The 21,516-nt window shown below is 34.0% G+C and overlaps 1 protein-coding gene across 26 annotated transcripts in view; it reads right to left on the bottom strand.

Annotated features, from left to right (window-relative positions):
* Positions 1-21,516, bottom strand: part of LRRC7 (leucine rich repeat containing 7) — a 597,290-nt gene that overhangs the window by 58,362 nt on the left and 517,412 nt on the right. For all 26 annotated transcript variants that reach the window (XM_035251839.3, XM_078332210.1, XM_035251845.3 and 23 more), the window contains one exon: positions 15,527-15,646. In XM_035251839.3, the coding sequence (XP_035107730.3) occupies positions 15,527-15,646 (120 nt within the window). The remainder of the gene's footprint in view (positions 1-15,526; positions 15,647-21,516) is intronic.

Here is a 21,516-nt window from a genome sequence, read left to right as displayed (position 1 = left end):
AAGATGTATCAATTTAATTATTAAGATCCCACCACAACAGCCTAGAAAAAAGAAAAGCAAAATAAACCCAAAGTAAACAAAAGGAAGGAACTAATAAACAAAAAAGTAGAAATCAATGAAATTGAAAATGAAAAACTGACAAAATAATGAAACAAAGAGTTGTTTCTTTGAAAAGATCAATAAAATCAACACACTTCTAGCAAGACTGAAAAGAAAAAAAGAAGCAAGACACATATGAACCAAAATTAGAAATGAAGAGAGGATATCATTAACCCTTTAGACATAATAATAAAAAGGTAGTACCACAAACAACTCTAACATTTGCCAATTCTAATAAGCTGGGCCACTTCCTTGAAAAGCACAAACTACCACAACTCACCCAATAATAAAATATAGATAATTTGAATAGCCCTGCAACCATCAAGAAAGTAATTTAAAACTCCTAGAAAAAAATATCCAAGCCCTAAAGGTTTCACTTGGCATTTCTATCATAGATTTAAATAAGAATTCTCCAGCATGGACAACATAGTAACACTTCATCTCTAAAATTGTTTTATGAAAAAATTAGCCAGTATGGTGTTGGCCCAGTTTGACCTCCACAAGCACAATAAATAAACTTTGACTTATGTCTCATATCAAATTAACTCAAAATAGATCACAGACTTAAATGGTAAATGTTAAGAGAATAAAACAAAGTCAATCTACACAGTTGGAAAGAACATTTGCAAATCATATATCTGATAAAGATAGTACCTAGAATATATAAAGCATTCTCAAACTCAATGATAAAAAGCCAAACAATCCATTTAGAACATGGGCTAAAGAAACGAAGAGATATTTTACAAAAGAGGATATACAGATAGAGGCAAATAAGTACAAGAAAAGATGTTCAATATTAGTCATTACGGAAATTAAAATCATATTTGCATAATTTACATCTTAATCTGAATTAATTTTCACTAAATGTATATATCACTACATACCTAATAGAATGACTAAGAAAAAACACAGTGCCAACACCAAATGCAGGAGAGGATGAGGAAAAACTAAATTACTCATATATTGCTAATGGCAATGTAAAATGGTAGAGCCACTCTGGAAAAATGTTTGGTAGTTTCTTTACAAACTGAACACGCAAGTACCATGTGATTCAGCAGTTACATTCCTGGGCATTCATCACAGAGACTTATGAAGACTTAGGTTCACAGGAGAAGGTGCCCACAGATATTTATAGCAACTTTTCTTCAAAATAGCCAAAGATGGAAAATAATCCAGATGTCCTTCCACAGGTAAATGATAAACTGTGATATATCCATACCATGGTATACTACTCAGCAATAAAAAGGAAAGAGCTATTGACACATACAACAACCTGAATGAATCTCCAGAGAAGTATACTGGAAGAGCCAATCCCAAAAGGTTACATACGTACAGACCCCATTTATATAGCATTCTTGAAATGGCAAAATTAAGGAAATGAAGGTGGTTATAGAAATGCCAGGAGTTAATTAAAAAATAATTATACATGCAGTAGAGATAACATAGTCTTTGGAGTCAAATGAACCTGAGTTTTATTCCTTGCTTTGTTACTTTTTAGTTATGCAATCTTATACAAGGTACATAAGCTTTCTGCTTAACAGATAAAAATGTGGATATAATAATTAGTGCTGATTAGAATATTGTGAAGATTAAAGAAGATAATGCAATACACTGAGTGTTTTGCTTGGAATATAGCACTCTAACGTCAATGAGAACAAAAAGTTCTTATCTGCAGAATAAAGAGTGAAGGTCTAACTGGCCATAGAAATAAATAACCACTGGAAAAAACTGATTTTAAACCTGCAGTAATTAATCAATAACAACTTGCTTTAGAAACTTCACTTGAAAGTCAGCCAGTCAGCAAGTCTCACTCAAGTAACCACGCTTCTCCCAGTTAAAGTTTTGCCAACTAACTCTTAAATATTCTAACTTCTCAAAATCCACCAATCACTGAACTCCTTGCTTCCTCAAATCCTGTTTAGCTCACAGAGGTTGTACCTTGCAAGTTATTTGTAAGTAAGAAGTAAATTATGCTTTTGTTTCAGACGTTGAGACATCTTTTATGGATGGGAACAGAATACACAATAACTAACCAAATACATTCTGCCATAAGTCAAGATGATACTACTTATTCTGCACTATTAACATGACTAATATTTTAAGTTTCGGTGATTCATCTTTGTTTTTGCACCCCTTGGTATCTCCACCCCCGTCACTGTATATGTTTTTAATACAACCGTCTAGGTGAAGAGAGGAGTCTGTATTCATGGATAACTAACTCAAAGAGATGAAAACACATGACTTTGGCCTCATTAATAACCTATTGTTAGGAACAAAGCTAAATGAAAGTTAGCTTATCCATAATTCACATAGATTTTTATCCAAAATAATAAATATTATAATGCCTATCATTAAGCACTTAATATAACAGTTACCGTGATAAGCATTTTACATCATAATTGTGGTTAATTTTCAAAGCCACTCTATAAGATAAGCATCATTTGTCCTTTCTTCTCAGATGGGAAAACTGAGAAGCAAAGTTTAACTTGCTCAAGGGCCAATAAAGACAAAGCTAAGGTGAACAGTTCTCCTGAACTTCTGCTTAAAAGAAAACAAAAGACAAGATCTTAGTAAGAACTAAGACAAAAGTTGAGATTTTTTTTTATAGAACAGTTTACTACATAGTTTAGTGTATCACCTATGCAAGGTACCCTGTATTAGTGTAATTATCATTTTGCTGGACTTGTCAGTACTCAGTGCAGTTATATCACTTTCATAGGTGGTTTTGATGACAGGACTCAGGTTATTTTGTGGAAAAGGGTTACAGCGTCAACCAAGAAGGGTTGACAGAAATCACAGAGGATATACTCAGGAAGTTTGATGTGCTAAGTTGTTGAGAAACAAATTAACAAAATGAGCTAAATTCAATATGATGAAAAGGTCTCTAGTGCTTTTAAAGTTTAAATTTTAGTTGTTCATAGTGTTCCTGATTCTTTTTGTTCTGAGATTCACAAAGGTCAGTAAAGAAATTGTGTTTCAGATTAAAGAACATGAAGGTTTGGAAAATAGATGCATTTTAAATCTCTAAAAATTTTGATTTGCATAGGACCAATAAAAACAAATTGAAGAGGACTCAGAAATCCTTTTAAAAAATGTGACTAGTACTTGAGTGTCTCTCTTTTGAAAATGAAACAAAAGAAACAATACCAAGCCATGCCAAAAAGTACTAGTTTATACACACACACACACACACACACACACACACACACACACACACACATATATATCTCATATATATTCCTGGTATTGAGGTTAATATTGCAATGGGCTATGCTATAATGTTTTCCGATTTTTTTGTTGGGTGGAGTGGGTGGTCTAAAATATATGAAGAGAATAATTAGTGGGTAGAGTAATCTCTTTACTCAGACAACACTGGATTCCAATCCAGTATCCCTCAATTTTATACCCCTAACTCCTGGTCCCATAAAGTTACGGAGATGACATGAGAGTGTTTTGCATGTTAAGCATCTTAGTGCAGTGCCTACTGTATGTACTGTAGATATTCTTTTTCTGATTATGACAAGCCATTAAGCTGAACTTTTTTGTCTTGCTTTATTTGTATTTAGGACAGCTTGATGCTACAATCTATGTTCTCCCATTTCAGTGTCAGAAGACAAACTTGCATAAACATGTGGAAAAAAGCTCTGCAGCTTAAAATAGAGGGAACAGGAAGATGTTCCTTCTCCTATCCCGGGATTTTGGTGACATTTCATTCTGGTGGAACACTGTAGTACTTTTAGAGGGCATTCAAAATATTTGCTGATCTCGAATTTTTTGGAGTCAGATACTGATAATATACTTCAGTGTCCCCATTGACAGATGAAAAGGTGAGGTGGTAGGACCTTTCACCTCAGTGAAAGGCAGCATGGCAGCTGGCTGATACACAAAGGCAGTCATCTCTGGCATATTGAATCTCCATAAGTACATTTGCCTATAATTAAATGTTAACCAACAAAACATAGCCATGAATTTATAAAATTATTAACCAAAATTAAAAAACAATGGAGCATCCTTAAATAGAATGATGAAACTGAGGGTGAGTTTATACTTTTCAACCTATGGTTTGTTTTGTGATGATGCTGACATATATTCCTCAAATGGAAGACGTCAAAAATAATGATAAAAGTTTGACAATTTATTTTACCCTTAAGATTTCTAAGAAACTACAGGTAGTAGAGTAAGTCAGATAAAGGCCAAGTGGCAAGAAATGAAATCTTTTTTTTGTGTGTGGCGGTGTTTCGCTCTTGTTACCCAGGCTGGAGTGCAATGGCGTGATCTTGGCTCCCCGCAACCTCCACCTCCTGGGTTCAGGCAATTCTCCTGCCTCAGCCTCCTGAGTAGCTGAAACTACAGGTGTGCACCACCATGCCCAGCTAATTTTTGTATTTTTAGTAGAGACGGGGTTTCACCTTGTTGGCAAGGATGTTCTCAATCTCTTGACCTCGTGATCCACCTGCCTCGGCCTCCCAAAGTGCTGGGATTATAGGCTTGAGCCACCGCGCCCGGCCTAAGAAATGAAATCTTATTTTTTTGACATCTCTATCTGGCAACTATTCTTATTTTTGCCAGTTGTCAATTTATGTAGGACTTCAAGTTACATATTCAACCGGGCACATTTTTATGGCATTGGATTAATTCTGCAGTTTTGCTTTTAGATTTCTCCCCAAGCAAAGGCAGTATAAATGCTACTGAGTTATCTCAATTTTCTAAGAACAGCCATTTGTTTTAAGGAATATCTATGTCAAATATTGATGGAGTAAGTACTTTAATCTACCAGTCTTTCTATTGGCTTAATATGTGGCAAGTTTATTTTCTAATTCTGACTTAATAGATTTTTGACAGACATTTCTTGGGCTTACACTTTTATTAAAGAAATAATTTAGAGTGAGACTGGGTGAGAACAATCCCCGATTTTGTGACAGTGATGTCCTTTAATACTGCAGACAGCTGTATTGTTGCATTGGTATTAGCAAATAAAGGTATGCTTTGTGAGTTAAAGAATAATGTTGTATTAAGAAAATCCAATAAAAAAGTGACTGTAAATTAAACAATATTTTATTCAGCTGTCATTTTTGCTTTAAGTTAGAGATTTCATTCCATTCACATTTTCACAACCTACTATCCCCATTATTTTTGAGAACAATTCTAGTAACAATAGAAATAGAGTAGATTTTAAAAACATCTATTAATTAAATAATACTAAAATCAATCAATTAGGAATATATTATCCTAGCTCTTCAGATTAAGAAAATAAATATTTGAAATGGATCAATGAAATAACTGATTTCATTAATTTCTTCAAACCCTTTTTCCTGATTCAGCTGCTGTTACTAGGTCACAGAGCTGCCTCTGAAAGGTCTGATTATCATGGAATTTTTGATTTCCTCCAGTTAATATACTTTGGTTTATTTAGCATTGGCTAACAATTTTTAACAAGCAAGTCTACATCTGTATATGCTGTCTTTATCTTATATTGATAATTGCAGTTGTGGAGACAGTGATTCTAATTGGATGTATTTAATCTTATTTTCCTAAGTATAGCAAAAGGCATGGCTCTATTGATTTTCTGGAAAAAAGTAACATGATAATATATCCATTAAGATATGTTTCAGAAGAGTACATTTAATTCATCTGAATAAGATTACTGGCAAAGTTACGTAAAAGAAGCGCCACCTGATTTGAGCCTGCAGATATTCGTATAATTGTTCTTCGGATTTTTCTGCATAGGGTAATTTTTATCACCTCAAACAGTGCATTTTTATTCTGTTCCAGAGCAATAACTAATGTTATTGCCATAAAGACCATGCTAAAGCAAGTTTGGTAGGGATACAGGCATAGATTTGTTAGGTAGGGGAAGTAAAGGGGTGTCTTAATGTATCACGAATATATCACTAAATGTAAGCATCAGATATCTCGAAAGCCTGCTGTTGGTGTTTGGTGGGTGTCTAACAATGTTGACAACAACTGACCACTCATCCAAAGTTACAGAAGGTATAATTTTCATCCATCTGCCTCTCCTCCTAACTCCTAACTCGGAGAGTGTTTGTGTGGCAGTGGTTGACTGCCTCTCAGGCAACCAGGATGACTGTAACTACTACTTAAAAGTTCCTTTTCAACCAGAGGTGAAATTAAAGAGTAGGTGCTTATTAGTTACACAAATAATTCAGTTCTAGACTATTTCTAGATACCAAAACTCCAAGGAAAGTAGGGTTGCATTACTGTACATCTAGAGAGTCATTTTCAAAGTCCCACTTAAGATGAAGGCTCTTTTTATTTGGACACATTTGGTATCTTCCCACTGTTCCACTTCTTTATGTCTTGAAAAAATGGCTTTTTGTCAAGAGAAAAACTGCATAATTTTTGTTTAAAAATGTCTCTCCAGGGGCTACAGATTGTGCCAAACACTTTTTAAATTAAAAGTTATATGATTTAATCAATCTGCCCTTTCACTGAACTCATTCCTTGTTTCTGGGCAGAGCTTACCGACAGTGAATGCATTTGGCTGCTGTCTCCTGAAACGACTTTTGGGCAGAGCTTACCGACAGTGAATGCATTTGGCTGCTGTCTCCTGAAACGACTTTTCCTCAGCAGCCTCAGCAGAATATGCTGTTACCACAGATACCAATGCAGTCTATATTGCTTGACACGAAGTTCTACGTGACACCATCAAAAGGAGGTAGGGAAAGAAGATGAGGGAAACAGAGAATCTCCACCTACTTAATGACTCAAAAGATCCCTTTCCCCAGCATTTAGAAAGTTTATTGGGAATTCAGAATGACTCTCTGTAAGGAACTGCAATTTGTTTTTGAGCTTTAGTGACTGCCCAGTCTACCAGAAATAACATTTACTCTAATCAGTAAAAAATTTGCTACTGTCAGAGGAGAAAAATGAGGCTTGGGAAAGAAAACCAAGAAAGAGAAGTCATGATTGAGACTGGTATTACTCCCAGTGATGGAGAAGATTTTCATTTGCTTACCGACCCATGAAGTAAAGGCTTACTCCTGGGGGTTCTTCGCTGCTAATAACATGCATTTCTTTGGGAGAGAAAAAATGCAAAGCCTAAGGCAAAAAAAAAAAAAAAATTCTACTTGATATATTTACTTCCGTACAAAAGGAGAATTTAGTTATAGCATTGACAGTCACTCAGGTTTTAGAATCATATTTCAATTTCTATTTTACTCTAAACAAGAACTGATTCTTGACTTTGAGGTTAATGGAAATAAAAAATATTTCTATTTCCCTGTCTCTTTTATGTACCGTTTACCTGGTTGATTTTCATATCTGTTTCTTCTATATCTTGACTTGCTTACAACCTCATGATCTACTCTACTTTCTGCCATCTATTTTTTTCCAACATTTAAATCCTCATCTCTCTCTCTGATCTATTTCAGACTTTCTTCTATTTCCATGTAAATAAACTACATTCTTTCTAACACTTTGACATAAGGGTCCTCAACAGCACAATGCCTACTTTGACTTAAATTACGAAAGCCAAAACTTATAGTTACTTTTATTCCATTTCTACATACATAGAGTACTGATAGCATATTTCTTTTCAGTGGAAAACAATTTCGATATGTTTACTTTTCAGTGACTGTAATTTAATGATTATATTTTTTGCAGGGGGGAATGGAGTTTCGCTCTTTTCACACAGGCTGGAGTGCAGTGGCATGATCTTGGCTCCCTGCAACCTCTGCCTCCTGGGTTGAAGCGATTCTCACGCTTATCCTCCCCAGTAGCTGAGACTATAGACACACACCATGTCCAGCTAATTTTTTTTGACATTTTAAAAGTAGAGACCAGGTTTTGCCATGTTGGCCAGGCTGGTCTTGAACTCCTGGCCTCCTCCTGCTCAGCTGCCCAAAGTGCTGGGATTACAAGTGTGAATAACAGCAACTGGCTATGCTTGTCTATTTTAGATATTTATAAAATGATAAAATACTTTAATTTAAATTTCTAGATACATAGGTTAAGGTGATTTTTCTTGAGTTGTACTTTTAAATATCTTACTTATTTTAAATGACATTGGTTTATTTTGATCTTCTGAAAAGTTTTTTATAATAGACTGACTTATATTACCAAGTAACATTCCAGTAGAAATTTGATCTAGTTATTTTAAAGCACAAATGATGATTTGGCCATATGGTTGACAAAAAAAAATTTATGACTTTCAAAAGATATTTTAGATCTTAACCTTTCTAAATTTGCATAGAAAGAAACATTGAAATGTATTATTGTAAGAACATGACAAATGCCAAAATTAAAATAAGAAAAGAATATTCCTTCTGAGAAATTTAATAAAAATTTTTAAAAAATACTTTAGGTAAAGCAAAAATTACAATTTGGGGTTGGGATGGGGTAAAGGAAGGATAACAAGAACATGAAAATACAAACACACACACACACACACACACACACACACACACACACACACACACACTTTCTTCTAGTTTCTTCTTCCGACAAATTCCTAGGTATGTCTCAGAGATGATAACCCTGGTAATCCTAAAGTGCTTAGTAGCTGAACTGATACTGCAGATGTGAGAAAATCACAGCCAAGTTCAGCAGAAGAGGTAAGTTTGTGAGACTAATCAAGCAAATTTTAAAGACTTCTTCGTTTATGTCCATCCTGATATTGACCCTTGTTATCCATCTTTATTACTCCAACTGCCAAGTGGTTATGCACTTAACCTAGAACACGCAGGGGGAAAGAGTCACTGATGCTAAAGGAGACCTTTGAATGCCTAGTCTTTTGTTACTAAATAATTTTTAGATTTTAAAATGCTAGGATTTTACAGTTTCTTGGTTATCCATTCTATAAGAGAGGTGTTTGGTTTCAGTTGTTTTAATATCTCACTGTAGTCTTTTGGCTGCAGTGTTTTTCTGCTCCATCACTCTAACATACCCTTGCAGATATTATCCTTTAATTTTACATCTCATGGATCTTCAACGTGTTAGGACTCCTAATACTTTTAAAAGAGTATCATTTTAGAATTAGGGCAAAACAGCCTTGGCATCCCTATGGAGGATTTGACCAAATCAGAGTGTAATGTCTGAATTTAAAATAACATGTTTTTGCATTTATCTTTTATAATGTCACCTTTATATTATTTTCTGTTACATATAGGAGGGTAATATAAAATGATAAGTTACCTATGTGAGCTTGGCAAGTAACCTAAACTGCGAGTATCAGTTTCTTCTTCAACAAAATAATAGTGCTTACTTCACATGGTTGTTGTGAAAGCTCGATAAAGAAATACAGTAAAGCAGTAAGCCACATGGCATGTGCATACCTAGGCAACAAACCTATCCAATCTGTACGTGTGCCTCAGAACTTAAAGTGTAATAATAAAAAAAGAAATACATAAAAGCATTTAACACAATGCCTTATGTCAAGATTTAATACACGGTACCACATATTCTGCCTATAGTGACTGTGGCATAATTCGATAGGCTGTAGGCGTAACAGAGGTTCTTAATAGGACTCTAAAATACAAATTCTCCTTGTGAAATCATGATTGTTTTCAGCAATTGCAAAAGTTTTAAACAGCAGTTCTTAAAATGTTCATATAATACTGCCTAGAATTTTGGGGTGAGGGATTTATATAGCTATAAAATATTATTCTAACAGTGAATTCTAAATTTTTTATACTAATAGACATCAAAATTTCAGATTTTGGGCTGGGCATGGTGGCTCATGCCTGTAATTGCAGCACTTTGGGAAGCTTGGGCAGATCACTTGAAGTCAGGAGTTTGAGACTAGCCTGGCCAACATGGAAAATACCGTCTCTACTAAAAATATAAAAATTAGCCAGGCATGGTGGTGGGTGCCTGTAATCCCAGCTACTTGGGAAGCTGAGGCACAAGAATCACTTGAACTCAGGAGGCAAAGGCTGCAGTGAGCTGAGATCGTGCCACTGCACTCCAGCCTGGGCGACAGAGTGAGATTCTGCCACACACACAAAAAAGTACATAGCAAGAGAGGAATAAAATCTACCACCTACTATTACTCCATTTTAGAAAAAGACAGCATTTAACACTCTTGGCATTTTTCCGTCACTTTGCCACTCTCAGCTACAAAGGACAGGGACAATAGATACAGGAGCAAAATTCTGAGAACTAAACACTTCTTGTCCAATTACTTTATTGTCTAAATTTTTAAATCCACATCTTGGAAGGTACCCAATTTTGTTCTCTATGGTGCTTGGGGTACTGGCTGGCATGGGTATGAGTAACCAAAAATCTATGGTAGTCAGAACAGAAAGCCACAAGTTCAGCCAAAGCCTTTTCATAATTTCCCACCAAATCTCTACAGCAATCCTGTGGTTTCCGATCTTACTTATAGAGATAATATTTTTTTTAAAATCTAGAGGCTTAGAGAAATAAACTCAAATTGGACAGTGCTAAGAATTCTTCACCACTTATTTGCCTTTGATTCCCCATTCAATTTATAGCTAACTTTCTATCTTTCCATTCCCATTATGTATAGCTTACTCACTCGATGACAACTGCAAAAATATTAGCTTTTAAAAATGTCATTGTAGAGTCAAATAGAAACCCAATAACTAATAATACAATTATCACACCTATTTCTGTAAATTTTACAGTCCAAGCTAATACTCCCATGACCATTTTTCTTTCCTTAGGTTGATTCTCACTGAATATTAACTTGACATATTCAACTAATGTATAATAAAATCTAAATTTGAATATTTAAAGTGGTCCTTATTCTCTCTACACTGAGAGGTGACAGGTGGGACATATGTATAGGTTTGGAAATCTCAGATTTTAGGCAAAATTGCTATAATATGGGTTAATCAGAACTTGCTTATCATAATAGTAGGAAGAAGACATAGTACATTTAGTACATTGCTTCTTATTTAACAAGAAATATAAAAGTTTACAGTTTTCAGATAGATTCAACACTTATTTGAGCCTTTAATAAGGTTAACCAGTTCACAAATCACAGGGTTGCATGGGGTCCTTAAAGCAGGTAGGGAGGCAAGAAAACAATCATTATGACTTGTATGAATGGTATGATCATATATAATATCATGGACTTTGAAAATAGATTTCATATAAAATGTATGTATGAATAGATAATATAAACATGTGTTACTTCCATTTAGAATAATAAATGAATAAGGCTTTTCCTTTTAAGGTAAAAGGATAGTGACCTTTTGTAATTATATAAGTGAATATGATTCCTTCATTGGTCAGTTAACTTGCCACTAGGCTCTGCTAGGTATTCCTTCAACATCCTACCATCACATTCATTCTCCCCTTTTTCCTCATAAAGAAGCATATTTCCCCTTTTTATGTCTGAGATTTCCAACTTCCTCATCACTAATGGCTTCTTCTCTAAGTCTTTAAATATGTTCAGGTGTCTGCCATCTTAAATATTCCTTTTATCTTCTTTATAGACTGTCTCCTACTAGATTCCATTGTCATTCATTCTTTTCACTCAGAAGGAGACTTTTTCTTGAGTTTTATAGGTTTCCTTACTTACCCTTTAATGTAGATCTCTATGGATTCCACCCCATCATTTAAGTAAACTGCTTTTGCTGAGATCACCAATGACCTCCTTGGAGCCTTCAGTTATACTTATCTTGCTTGATGTTTTTGTGCATCATTTGACAGTTAACCATTTCCTCCTTAAAACATTTTTTTCCCCCACTATTTCCAAGGCGTCACTTTCCCTTGTTCTTCTCCTCACATTTTTCTTAGTGGACATTTTCAAAAGTTAATATTATTTTTGCAGTTGTCAGGGGGTGAGTAGTTAGGCTAGACATAAAGGGAATGGAAAGAAATTGAGAGTCCTGTCCACTCCAACTGATCAGTCAAAGCCAATTATATAACTCCATTTCTTTTGCTGGGATGGGAAGTCTTTAGCATTTCTGGATCGATGATATGTAAGATGACGCTTGTTGAAAGACTCAGGGAAGAAAGGTTTTGCACATAAGAGACAGCTACTGGAAAGTTTGCTTCTCTCTCACTGGATTTGAAAGAGGAAGCTCATATTAACAGTTGCCATTGGTAGTAATGTAACAATTATGAGAGGAACCAGTTTTAGGATAAAGCCAACATTGTGGTGGCAGAGTGGAATGAAAAAATAAATCTACAAGTACTTAATAAGAGAGAACAAATTACTAAATTTGAGGCATAGCGCAGATCTCATGTTTACTGAATGAACTTCTCATGTTTACTAAATGAAATACTTCCTTGAAGTGCAACAATGTTTCCATTGAATTTTCTACAGTAAAATCAATTAGCTTACAGTAAAATCACTGTATTGATCCAATCTTTGATTATATCTTTTCTGCCTGTTCTTCCTGTGTATTGTATATCTCTTAAATGTTGGTGTTCGATGAGGTTCTGGGTCATCCGTCTGCCTTACTCATGGCTCAATATTACATGTTCTGATGATTCTTTAATCTGTTATCTCCAACTAAGATTTCTCTACTGAACTTAGAATAAATATATCCAAATATCCACTGAACATTTCCACTTAGATGCCTTAAAGCTACTTCAAATCAACATGTAAAAACTTAAACTCTTCTCTCTTCTTGACTTCCACCTATTACTCTTTCTGTATTTCCTTTCTTAGTGGATGGACATCATCACTAACCTGATCAAATTAGAAGCATGGGTATCAACCCTGGAACTTTTATCTATCTCTATGCCCTATGTCCAATCACAAGATTGTTTTGGCTCTAACATTTATCATGATATTGGATCTACACATTTGTTATGGTTTGGCTCTGTGTCCCCACCCAAATGTCCTGTTGAATTGTAATCCCCATGTGTTGAAGAAGGGACCTGGTGGGAGGTGTTTGAATCATGGCAGTGTACCTCCCTCTTGCTGTTCTTGAGATGGAGTTCTTATGAGAGTTGGTTGTTTAAAGGTAAATAGCACTTCCCTTCTCACTTTCTGTCCTCCTACCAGGTAAAGACATGCTTGCTTCCCCTTTGCCTTCCACCATAACTGTAACTTTCCTGAGGCCTTCCTAGCTATGCCTCCTGCACATCCTGAGGAACTGTGGGTCAATTAAACTTCTTTTCTTTGTCAATTACCCAGTATCAGGTAGTTCTTTATAGCAATGTGAGAATGGACTAATACAGCATTTCTTCCCACCACCCATTGTTTCCATTTACTTTTACCTGAATTACTATAGAAACTTCTTAACTAGTTCCATTGCTTCAAGTCTGTCCACTCTAATGCATTCTCTGAAAAGCTGTCAGGGGTGCTCTTTAAAAAAAAATTTGATCAAGTCCTTTCCCTGTGTAAAACATTTTATATTCCTGTTCTCATTTCCCACAGGATAAAGCCCAGCATGACCTGCCTTCTGCTTATCCCTCTAGGCTTATTTGACATCACGCCTCTGTTCTTTTAGTTTCCTCACTAAACAGGTGTCCTTTCCAGGTGCTGTCATAGCCCTGTATCCCATTTTCTTAGCATCAACCACATCAAATTATATTTATCTGCAGTGCTGAATATTACCCAATAGTCAAATTAATAACATGCCTAAAATAAATGCCTGTAAATCAGTTACCAATTATTTTGGATAAAATAAAATTTGATATTTAATATATTTTAAAAAGCACTGAAGTAGTCATCAAGGGAAAAATTATTTAGGTAACAAAGAATGTAAGTATGTAATACATATGTAGGTTACAAAGCACAATTATAAAATGAAAACTCATGAGCATAAAAAGTAGAATGTAAAGAACCACAATTCAACTTCAAAATTAGAATAGTTCCAATATTAATATTCACCTTCTCCCTGATTCCATCCCCTACCTTACCTTTAGCGATAACCACAATTCTAAATACTATATTTATCACTTACTTATAAAAATAGGTTTCTTATGTACTTATGCCTAAATAGTATATTTTGAGTTTTGCTTGTTTTGAGGTTTGCAAATATGATATTACAGATGTATGCCATCTCCTAAAACTTTTTTCCATTCAAATTATATTTCTAAAGTTAATACACATTATTGTAATTATAGTTTACTAATTTTCCTTGCTGTGAAATATTCCTTTGTGTGATTAACAGAATGTATTTACATACTCTCCTGGTGATAAACATTTGGCTTTTTATCAGTTTTCTGGCATTGGAAACATTTCAAGTACCCTGAATGACACGTATGATAATTTTTCTAGTTTCTTGCCTTTAGAGGAGAATTGATGGAATGCAGGGAATGTGCATGTTCAGCTTTGCAGGAGAGTGTATTATCAAAGTGATTGTGTTTTATATTGCCATAAGAAGTCTAAAAGAGTTTTCATTGCTCTTATACCTACAAACAACTGGCTAATTTTTGTCAGTCTAGTAAATGTAAAATGGCATCTCTTTGGCATTTCCTTGATTGATAACAAGGTTCAGTTTTGTTTTAGTATTTACTTACCCACCTGTTTCCCCTTGTATTTTACCAGTTTAAAAAACTGTGTTGTTTGTCTTCATTACTGATTTGTAAGAGTTTTAAAAAATATATTTTAGAATACAATTCTCTTTTCTCTCATATATGTGGCAAGTATCTCATCCAAGGTTGTGGCTTTCTTTTTACTTCTGTTGTGGTGGTCTATTATGTAATATTATAATTACCTACTTATCTCTTATCACTCCTTACTAGATAAAAAGGCTTTTGAGGTAAGAAACTGTATGTTTTTCATTTTTGTTTCCTCAGTACCTAGCAAGTGCTCCACATATAGCAATGTACATATATGTTTACTAAATGTTTGCTGAATCAATTGTCATAACTTTAGAAATAGTGAATCAAATTTTCTTTTATGCAAATTGGTTACAACATACTGTTAAAGGCAAGCGAGTCAGAGTATACCACATATCATTCTATACTTGTACTTCAAAGGTGGGTGATAAGAGGTAAGAGTATCTGGCTTGGCACAGTGGCTCACACCTGTAATCCCAGCACTTTGAGAGGCTAAGGCAGGTGGATCACAAGGTCAGGAGTTCAAGACTACCCTGGCAAAGATGGTGAAACCCTGTCTCTACTAAAAATAAAAAAATTAGTCAGGCATGGTGGCAGGTATCTGCAATCCCAGCTATTTGGGAGGCTGAGGGAAGGAACTGCTTGAACCCAGGAGGCAGAGCTTACAGTGAACTGAGATTGCACCACTGCACTCCAGCTTGGGTGACAGAGTGAGACTCCATCTCAAAAAAAAAATCTGTGGAGAGGTGGTAGGATGTTGCTTATAAACATTCATTACCAACTTTGAACAGCTGGCAGCATTCATTTTCCATTCTTTTCAACATACTTACAGTTAGCCAAACACATATAGTAGGATCATATTCACCTTAAAGTTATCACAAACTGAGAAATGATAGTAAGACACAAAATATCAATTACATATTACAGTAGATTGTGCAAGGTTCGTGGTTTGTCTCATCAATTAAAAATTGGTTACCTTTTTAGTAATGGTGTCCGGAGGTACATCCCGCCTCCCAAGTGGATAAGGATTCCATTGGCCACTAGGAGATATATCTTCTTGTCCATTGTCTAAAATGTTGCTTTGCTGGGACGGGGTCTATTGCAAAAATGGTATGGCATTCTTTAGTGATGTAGTAGAAGTTTACCATAGTTTTCTGAAAAGAGTCCCTAATGATCATGGTAAAATTAATTTTGTTTCATTGCAGAAAAACATACATCCTGAACTGGAAATATTATATACTTTTTACTGGGTAAGAAGTGTAAATTGAAAGCTTTTTGGAAGCAATAAAAAATGCAGTTAAAATAACCGTCTTAAGAGTTATTTACTGAATTTTAAAGAAAAATTTAGATTATTTACAGTACCTGAATAAAAATAATCAGAATAAAATTAACCAATTGTTAAAAACCACAGCACTTAAAACTTGCTCAATTTTAGTATAATCTCACCGTTTAGAATAGAAATTGAAACCATGTAATACAGAGACTGTAACTTCTAATATTCCAAGTCATAACCTAAAATACATTTTATAAGGTTATATTGATTCTGGGAGAATATGAGTTGCAGTAAACCAAAATAGTGCTAACACTGGCACAGTGCAAAATTTATGGTACTATGGCATTGTCAACAAACAGCTTTGAAAGAAATATTAAAGCAATATAAAAATACGCTATTAAAAATATGCCATTAGAATCATATTGTAAGTAAATCATGACTGTTTTGACTACCAAATTCATTTATTTATATAAATCACTTATATGCTAAAGTTTAAACTCTTCATAAGTATTTTATTTTTGCTTTCTTATTATTTTTAATGAATACGGATGTCTTTATTATTCTAGTATCAGATATTTTGGGTGATTTCATATTCTAACCTGAGTAGTAGCAAGTAATCACATACCATCATAAAGCCTCCAGTGGAGGGATGTATATGGTATATTTACATATATTTTCACAAAGGCTCCTTCCTTTCCTAGTGTGTAGGACATACAAGTACTGCTTGGTTTCCAGGGGAGTCCTTCTGTGGTTGAGCTATTATACTCCAGTGTTTCCTATACCATTTTCTGCACATGCTCTAAAGGATCCCTACTGATAAAGACCAGCTAGAGAGTGTGCAGCTGTACTTTGTGTAAGGAATTGTCCTCCTACCCTAGAAAGGGAGAGAACTGGGCTGTTCTCATCATAACATGTTAAAAATGGGCTGTTTGCTAAGTTTCACCTTGTTATATTAAGTGGTCTTAGTTTGCTCTCCTCTAGAAAACAATAATAGAACCACCTTATCTCCATTCTGACCACAAGCATTTTTTTTAAAGCATTTCTTGGAAAAATTCTAAAATAGGATTTATTATGACACTAGATGAAGTCTTCCTAGGATCTAATGGATATAATGAAAACTCAATTTTCTTCTTGTTCTTTGGCTATGTGAATTTTTTTTATATCAAAAAGTATAAAAAAAAGAGAAAAAAGATATTGACTTTAAGCTTCTAAGCTAGGAATAAATTGATGTGTCTTTATTTGAAAAGTTCAATCTAGAAAACATGTTTAAAATATGTGTTACTTCAAATTAAGCAGGTAACTATTCAATGGCTGTCTGTCTGTTTTCCAGCATTGCTTTTCTAGTCTTTACCTTGTTCAGATTAATATGTTTGCATATGCCCATACACAATTTTTTCTAGATATTAAAATGCTGTAAATAAAACATAACTCTGCAGGTTAAGCATTACTGGCCAGTGTTTTCTTTTTGAATTTTTTGTATTTGTCTTTTCTGACTTAGTTTCTTTGCTAGTGAAGTAGGATAATTAATACGTTCATTTGGCTAGGTCTGTGCAATGTAGATTTTTAAGAAGTGGCCAGAATTGAACATAGGTTTCCTTTTTTCCCTATCCTCCTCATATCTATCTGTATTTCCTCCACTATACTTGCTTTGGCTGTTCAGACATGGTCCTAGTCACTATTCATTTTGGTATTAAAAAATGCAGAATCCTTTTGGTCAAAATCCTAATATAATGGTGTAGGTACTTCATTAGTTTATAAACTAATGTCTTTCTTTTTAAAATTAAAATTAACAATCACACCAAGTCTCTATCACAGGGGCCAAAAAGAACATAAACATTTAGACACATTAAAAAGATACTTTCACTAGGTAGCAAAATTGAAGGAACTTCCTGAAAGCAATTTCCTTTTAAGAAGGCTCTAGCCTCTTTGTTTTTCTTACATGAGACAACTTACGGATAACTTAAGTTTGCAGAAATAGAAAGACCATAAAAACAATTTATTGACATTTGTTGTTGGTGGTGGTGGTGTGGACTGAAAATGGAATTATGCAGTATGTGCACATTATTTCCCAAAGAAGTACAGCTATTGTATATAAACTGAGTAGCTTAGCAGTTAAAATTCTATTAAGGGCTAAAAGGAGCTATAGAAAAATGTTACAAAACTGGAGCTATCAGTGCTGAAATTTACTATTCCAGATAAAATAACTGAACTGATGTTAAGCTATTAATTCAATTATTTTTTGTATCACATCCTTGATATTTTCTTTGGATACTTTAAGGAGTAAGAACGGGTTTTATTTTCCTCATCACATATAACTAATTAAAGACAATAACATGGAAAATCATCACGATACACTATTTCCTTAGCTTCTAAATTCTGCAGGTTTCAAAATAATACAGAAAACGTCTGGTGTGATTTAGTGAAAAATCAGAAATTATATTTGATAAGACATGCAATAATGCTGAGTAGAAGTCCAGTGGAACAGATGCTATGCTCAAAGATGAGTGTGGGCATTTTTGGATTTACCATTTGTAATTTTGACTGCTATGAATGATCGCAAGGGTCTACTTGATCAAGTAATTTCTAATTTTGCTGTGACATAAATTTGCATAAATATGTATGCCTCTTTCTCCATATCTGTATACATCTGTACATTTATATGAGTATGTTCATATGTATATATATGTGTATAAACATGTCTGGACAGTAGTCACATAAGTTAGTTAAATAAGCTTAGCTGGTACAGCAGCTTTGCTAATTGATGAGTGTACAGTATGCTTGTGAAATTATACTTATTATTACAATTATATGAGAGTGGTATTAGGATTTGGCAATTTGCAAAGATCTGAGGACATATCCCTTAAGAATATAAGGATCTCTTTTGCTAAGTAATTGGCACTTGGTTCATAAAGGACATTGCCACAGATTAAAAAAATCTGCAGTAAAAATTGTTAAAGACAATCTTCCCCAAAGTATTTCCTGTGAAATTATTGTTATATTATTCATTTTCATCATATCTTTTGGAAAAAAGAGGTATTACAAAGGTAAAAATATGCCAAGCTTAGATCCAAATGATTACGATTTCATAGGCTTCAATCTGAAGGTGATAATAGAATGCCCAAGTGATTTTTAAACCAGAATTCTATTATAATGAAATTCCACGAGTACCGACTTATTATTTTGGTAAATTTAGACACTGTCTATGAGAATTTATTTGTATTTATAAGCTGAAAGCTTTTTTCATAATTAGAAAGGTAAATGAATCTTTGTTGAGGGATAGGTAGCCAATAACAAATGCAGCAGAATCAATAGAAATTATGAGTTGCCCTGAGGTGCAGCATAAATCTTACTTTGCTTTCAGCAGAAAAAAGTGGCAATAAATAAGTAACCCTTGGCACTAGGGTGAATAAATGCATACCAAATGTTGGTACTATCTGATACTGAGTCATCTGCATATATCCAGAAAGAAAGAACATTAGACATTTAAAAATAGTTTAGGTGCAAATATTGACATCTAAATTTCTCTAACTCAAAACCTGGTAGGATGAATATCAACTAATTTTAATCAACTTTAATAAAATAGATAGTGAGACCAATTTCTTCTAGGTAAAATTCTAAGACAAGGTCATTTAATACATTTATTTCTACTATTTTAGCCTCCTTCATCTGAAATTATAATTAATTTATATTAATGCCTAACTGAATAAGCCAATAAGCAGTGGATGCTATGGCATACTGTTATGGTGGTAGGAATTTAAAAAGAACAAGAGAAAGTTATCAATTTCTCCATTATAAAAGAGACCACACTATTCATATTGGCAGCCGGCCACTTGCAGACATGGAGTTAGGAAAGGGCAATGATTTCCTACCCAGCCCTGCTTGTGTCTAGGGCTGCAGTAGCCTGGATGATTAATGAGTTATTTTCTTGGGTCCATAATCTTTAGCCTTTCACTGTTACCAAACATAATTCTTGGTGATACTGAGTGCTCAGGAAATACAAGTGGATCTGAAAAAGAACAAGGTAATTACTAGCATTCATTAAGCTCAGCTAAGAAACCTATAGCATACAGGACATGATTGGGGTCATGATATGTTTTGGATTAGCTAATATATTCTATCTGTGCATTCATTTCTCCATCCTATAGTATCTACTTCTCTAGATTATTTTGAAGACAATGTGAGGTAATAATGCATATGAAAGAGGTTTTTAACCTGAGTCATGTTCTATGAAAATGTTAGGTTTTGCAAACATTTGAGAAGGCATCATCAGAGAGTAGAAAGAGTAAGTGTGTGGTTACTAGGCAGAAGCAGATTTAAATTCTACCTACTACTATGCTGAGTGCAGAGTTACAACAGTGTAACAGTGAAAATACAGGTGAGTTCTTTTGTGTGACACATGAGCCTCAGTTTCCTTATCTATACAATGAACATAAATATGTCCTTTGAGGGTTTTATGAGTTGCAAGACAAAATATATTTAAAGTACCTCATAGCACCAGGTACATAGTAGATTCTCAATAAATCCTTGTCTTTATTTTTCTCCCAGTGGAAATATCTATCCATTCTACCATTAATTTTGATAATAAAAATGGTAGTTTGAACTGACATTTTACAATTTGTATTTCTCTATGATAACATAAAATTTCAAGATAATAACTAAGCTTAATAAAATACATCCAAAGAAGCACATGGAATCATTAATAACATCATAAAAAGTTGCCTTAAATGCTTTTTGGAAAGGCAGTCAATGAATGATAAATGAATAAATGGATGACTGAACGAATAAGTAAATAGAAAATACTAATAATTCTATAATTTAATAAAAGATTTATATGTTCTAAATGTTCTGGTTCCTAAGTATTAGGAAAATTTTCTGGGAAATTTGCATAAGCCTCTAAATAAATGACTATATTAAGGAAATTAAATTTATTAAACTAATTTAGTTATATTTGTTGACATTTTCTTAATATCTTAAAGAGTTCTAAAAAAATATAGTAGGAGATGTAACTTACTCTTTATAATATAGAAAGCCTATATTTAGCTTTTAATACATGAAAAATGTACCATACTTGATCTGACATGTAATAAATATGAAAAAATTAAAAATATGTAAAATATATTGCAGAACCTTGGATAGTGTTCCCTTTTTGTTCAAATAAATATTCACTATGTAGTTTATCATGTGCAGAGTTCTTCAAGCTTCCTTCACAAGTAATGATATCCTTTAATTAGTTTATTACAAATTTGTTTAAAGACAGCCTTGGTCCAGGGCAGGAAATAAGGAAAAGTTTCTTCTTTCTCCTAATTGCAAGAGGCAAGCCTTGGCAAACAGTGAGGGTGGAGATAGGATCTGGATTTCAGCACCTACATGTTTCCTTCTGAGAGCAGCACCTGCACAAATGGATACTACAACTCCATTTCCAGTGCTTAACTTTTAACAGGTGAAAACATTAATTTAGATTCTGTAGGAAACTTCATTCATTCTTTCTAGGACACCCCAGAGTCATCTGCCACAGCATCTAACTAGAGATAGTAAGTATTATCATTCAGGAATTTTATGAATAAAAGAGACAGCTCCAGAATTTCCACAGGAGAAGAAACTGTTTTGTCAATTTTATTTACTGAAAATTGTGTTTACAAATTGGTCTTACCCTGTATTTTAGTGCAATTCTCATGGCCAATGAGTATACCGGG

The sequence above is a fragment of the Callithrix jacchus genome, chromosome 7 (assembly GCF_049354715.1).
Source record: "Callithrix jacchus isolate 240 chromosome 7, calJac240_pri, whole genome shotgun sequence".
Taxonomy (NCBI): Eukaryota; Metazoa; Chordata; class Mammalia; order Primates; family Cebidae; genus Callithrix; species Callithrix jacchus.
This window is presented reverse-complemented; position numbering and strand designations above follow the sequence as displayed.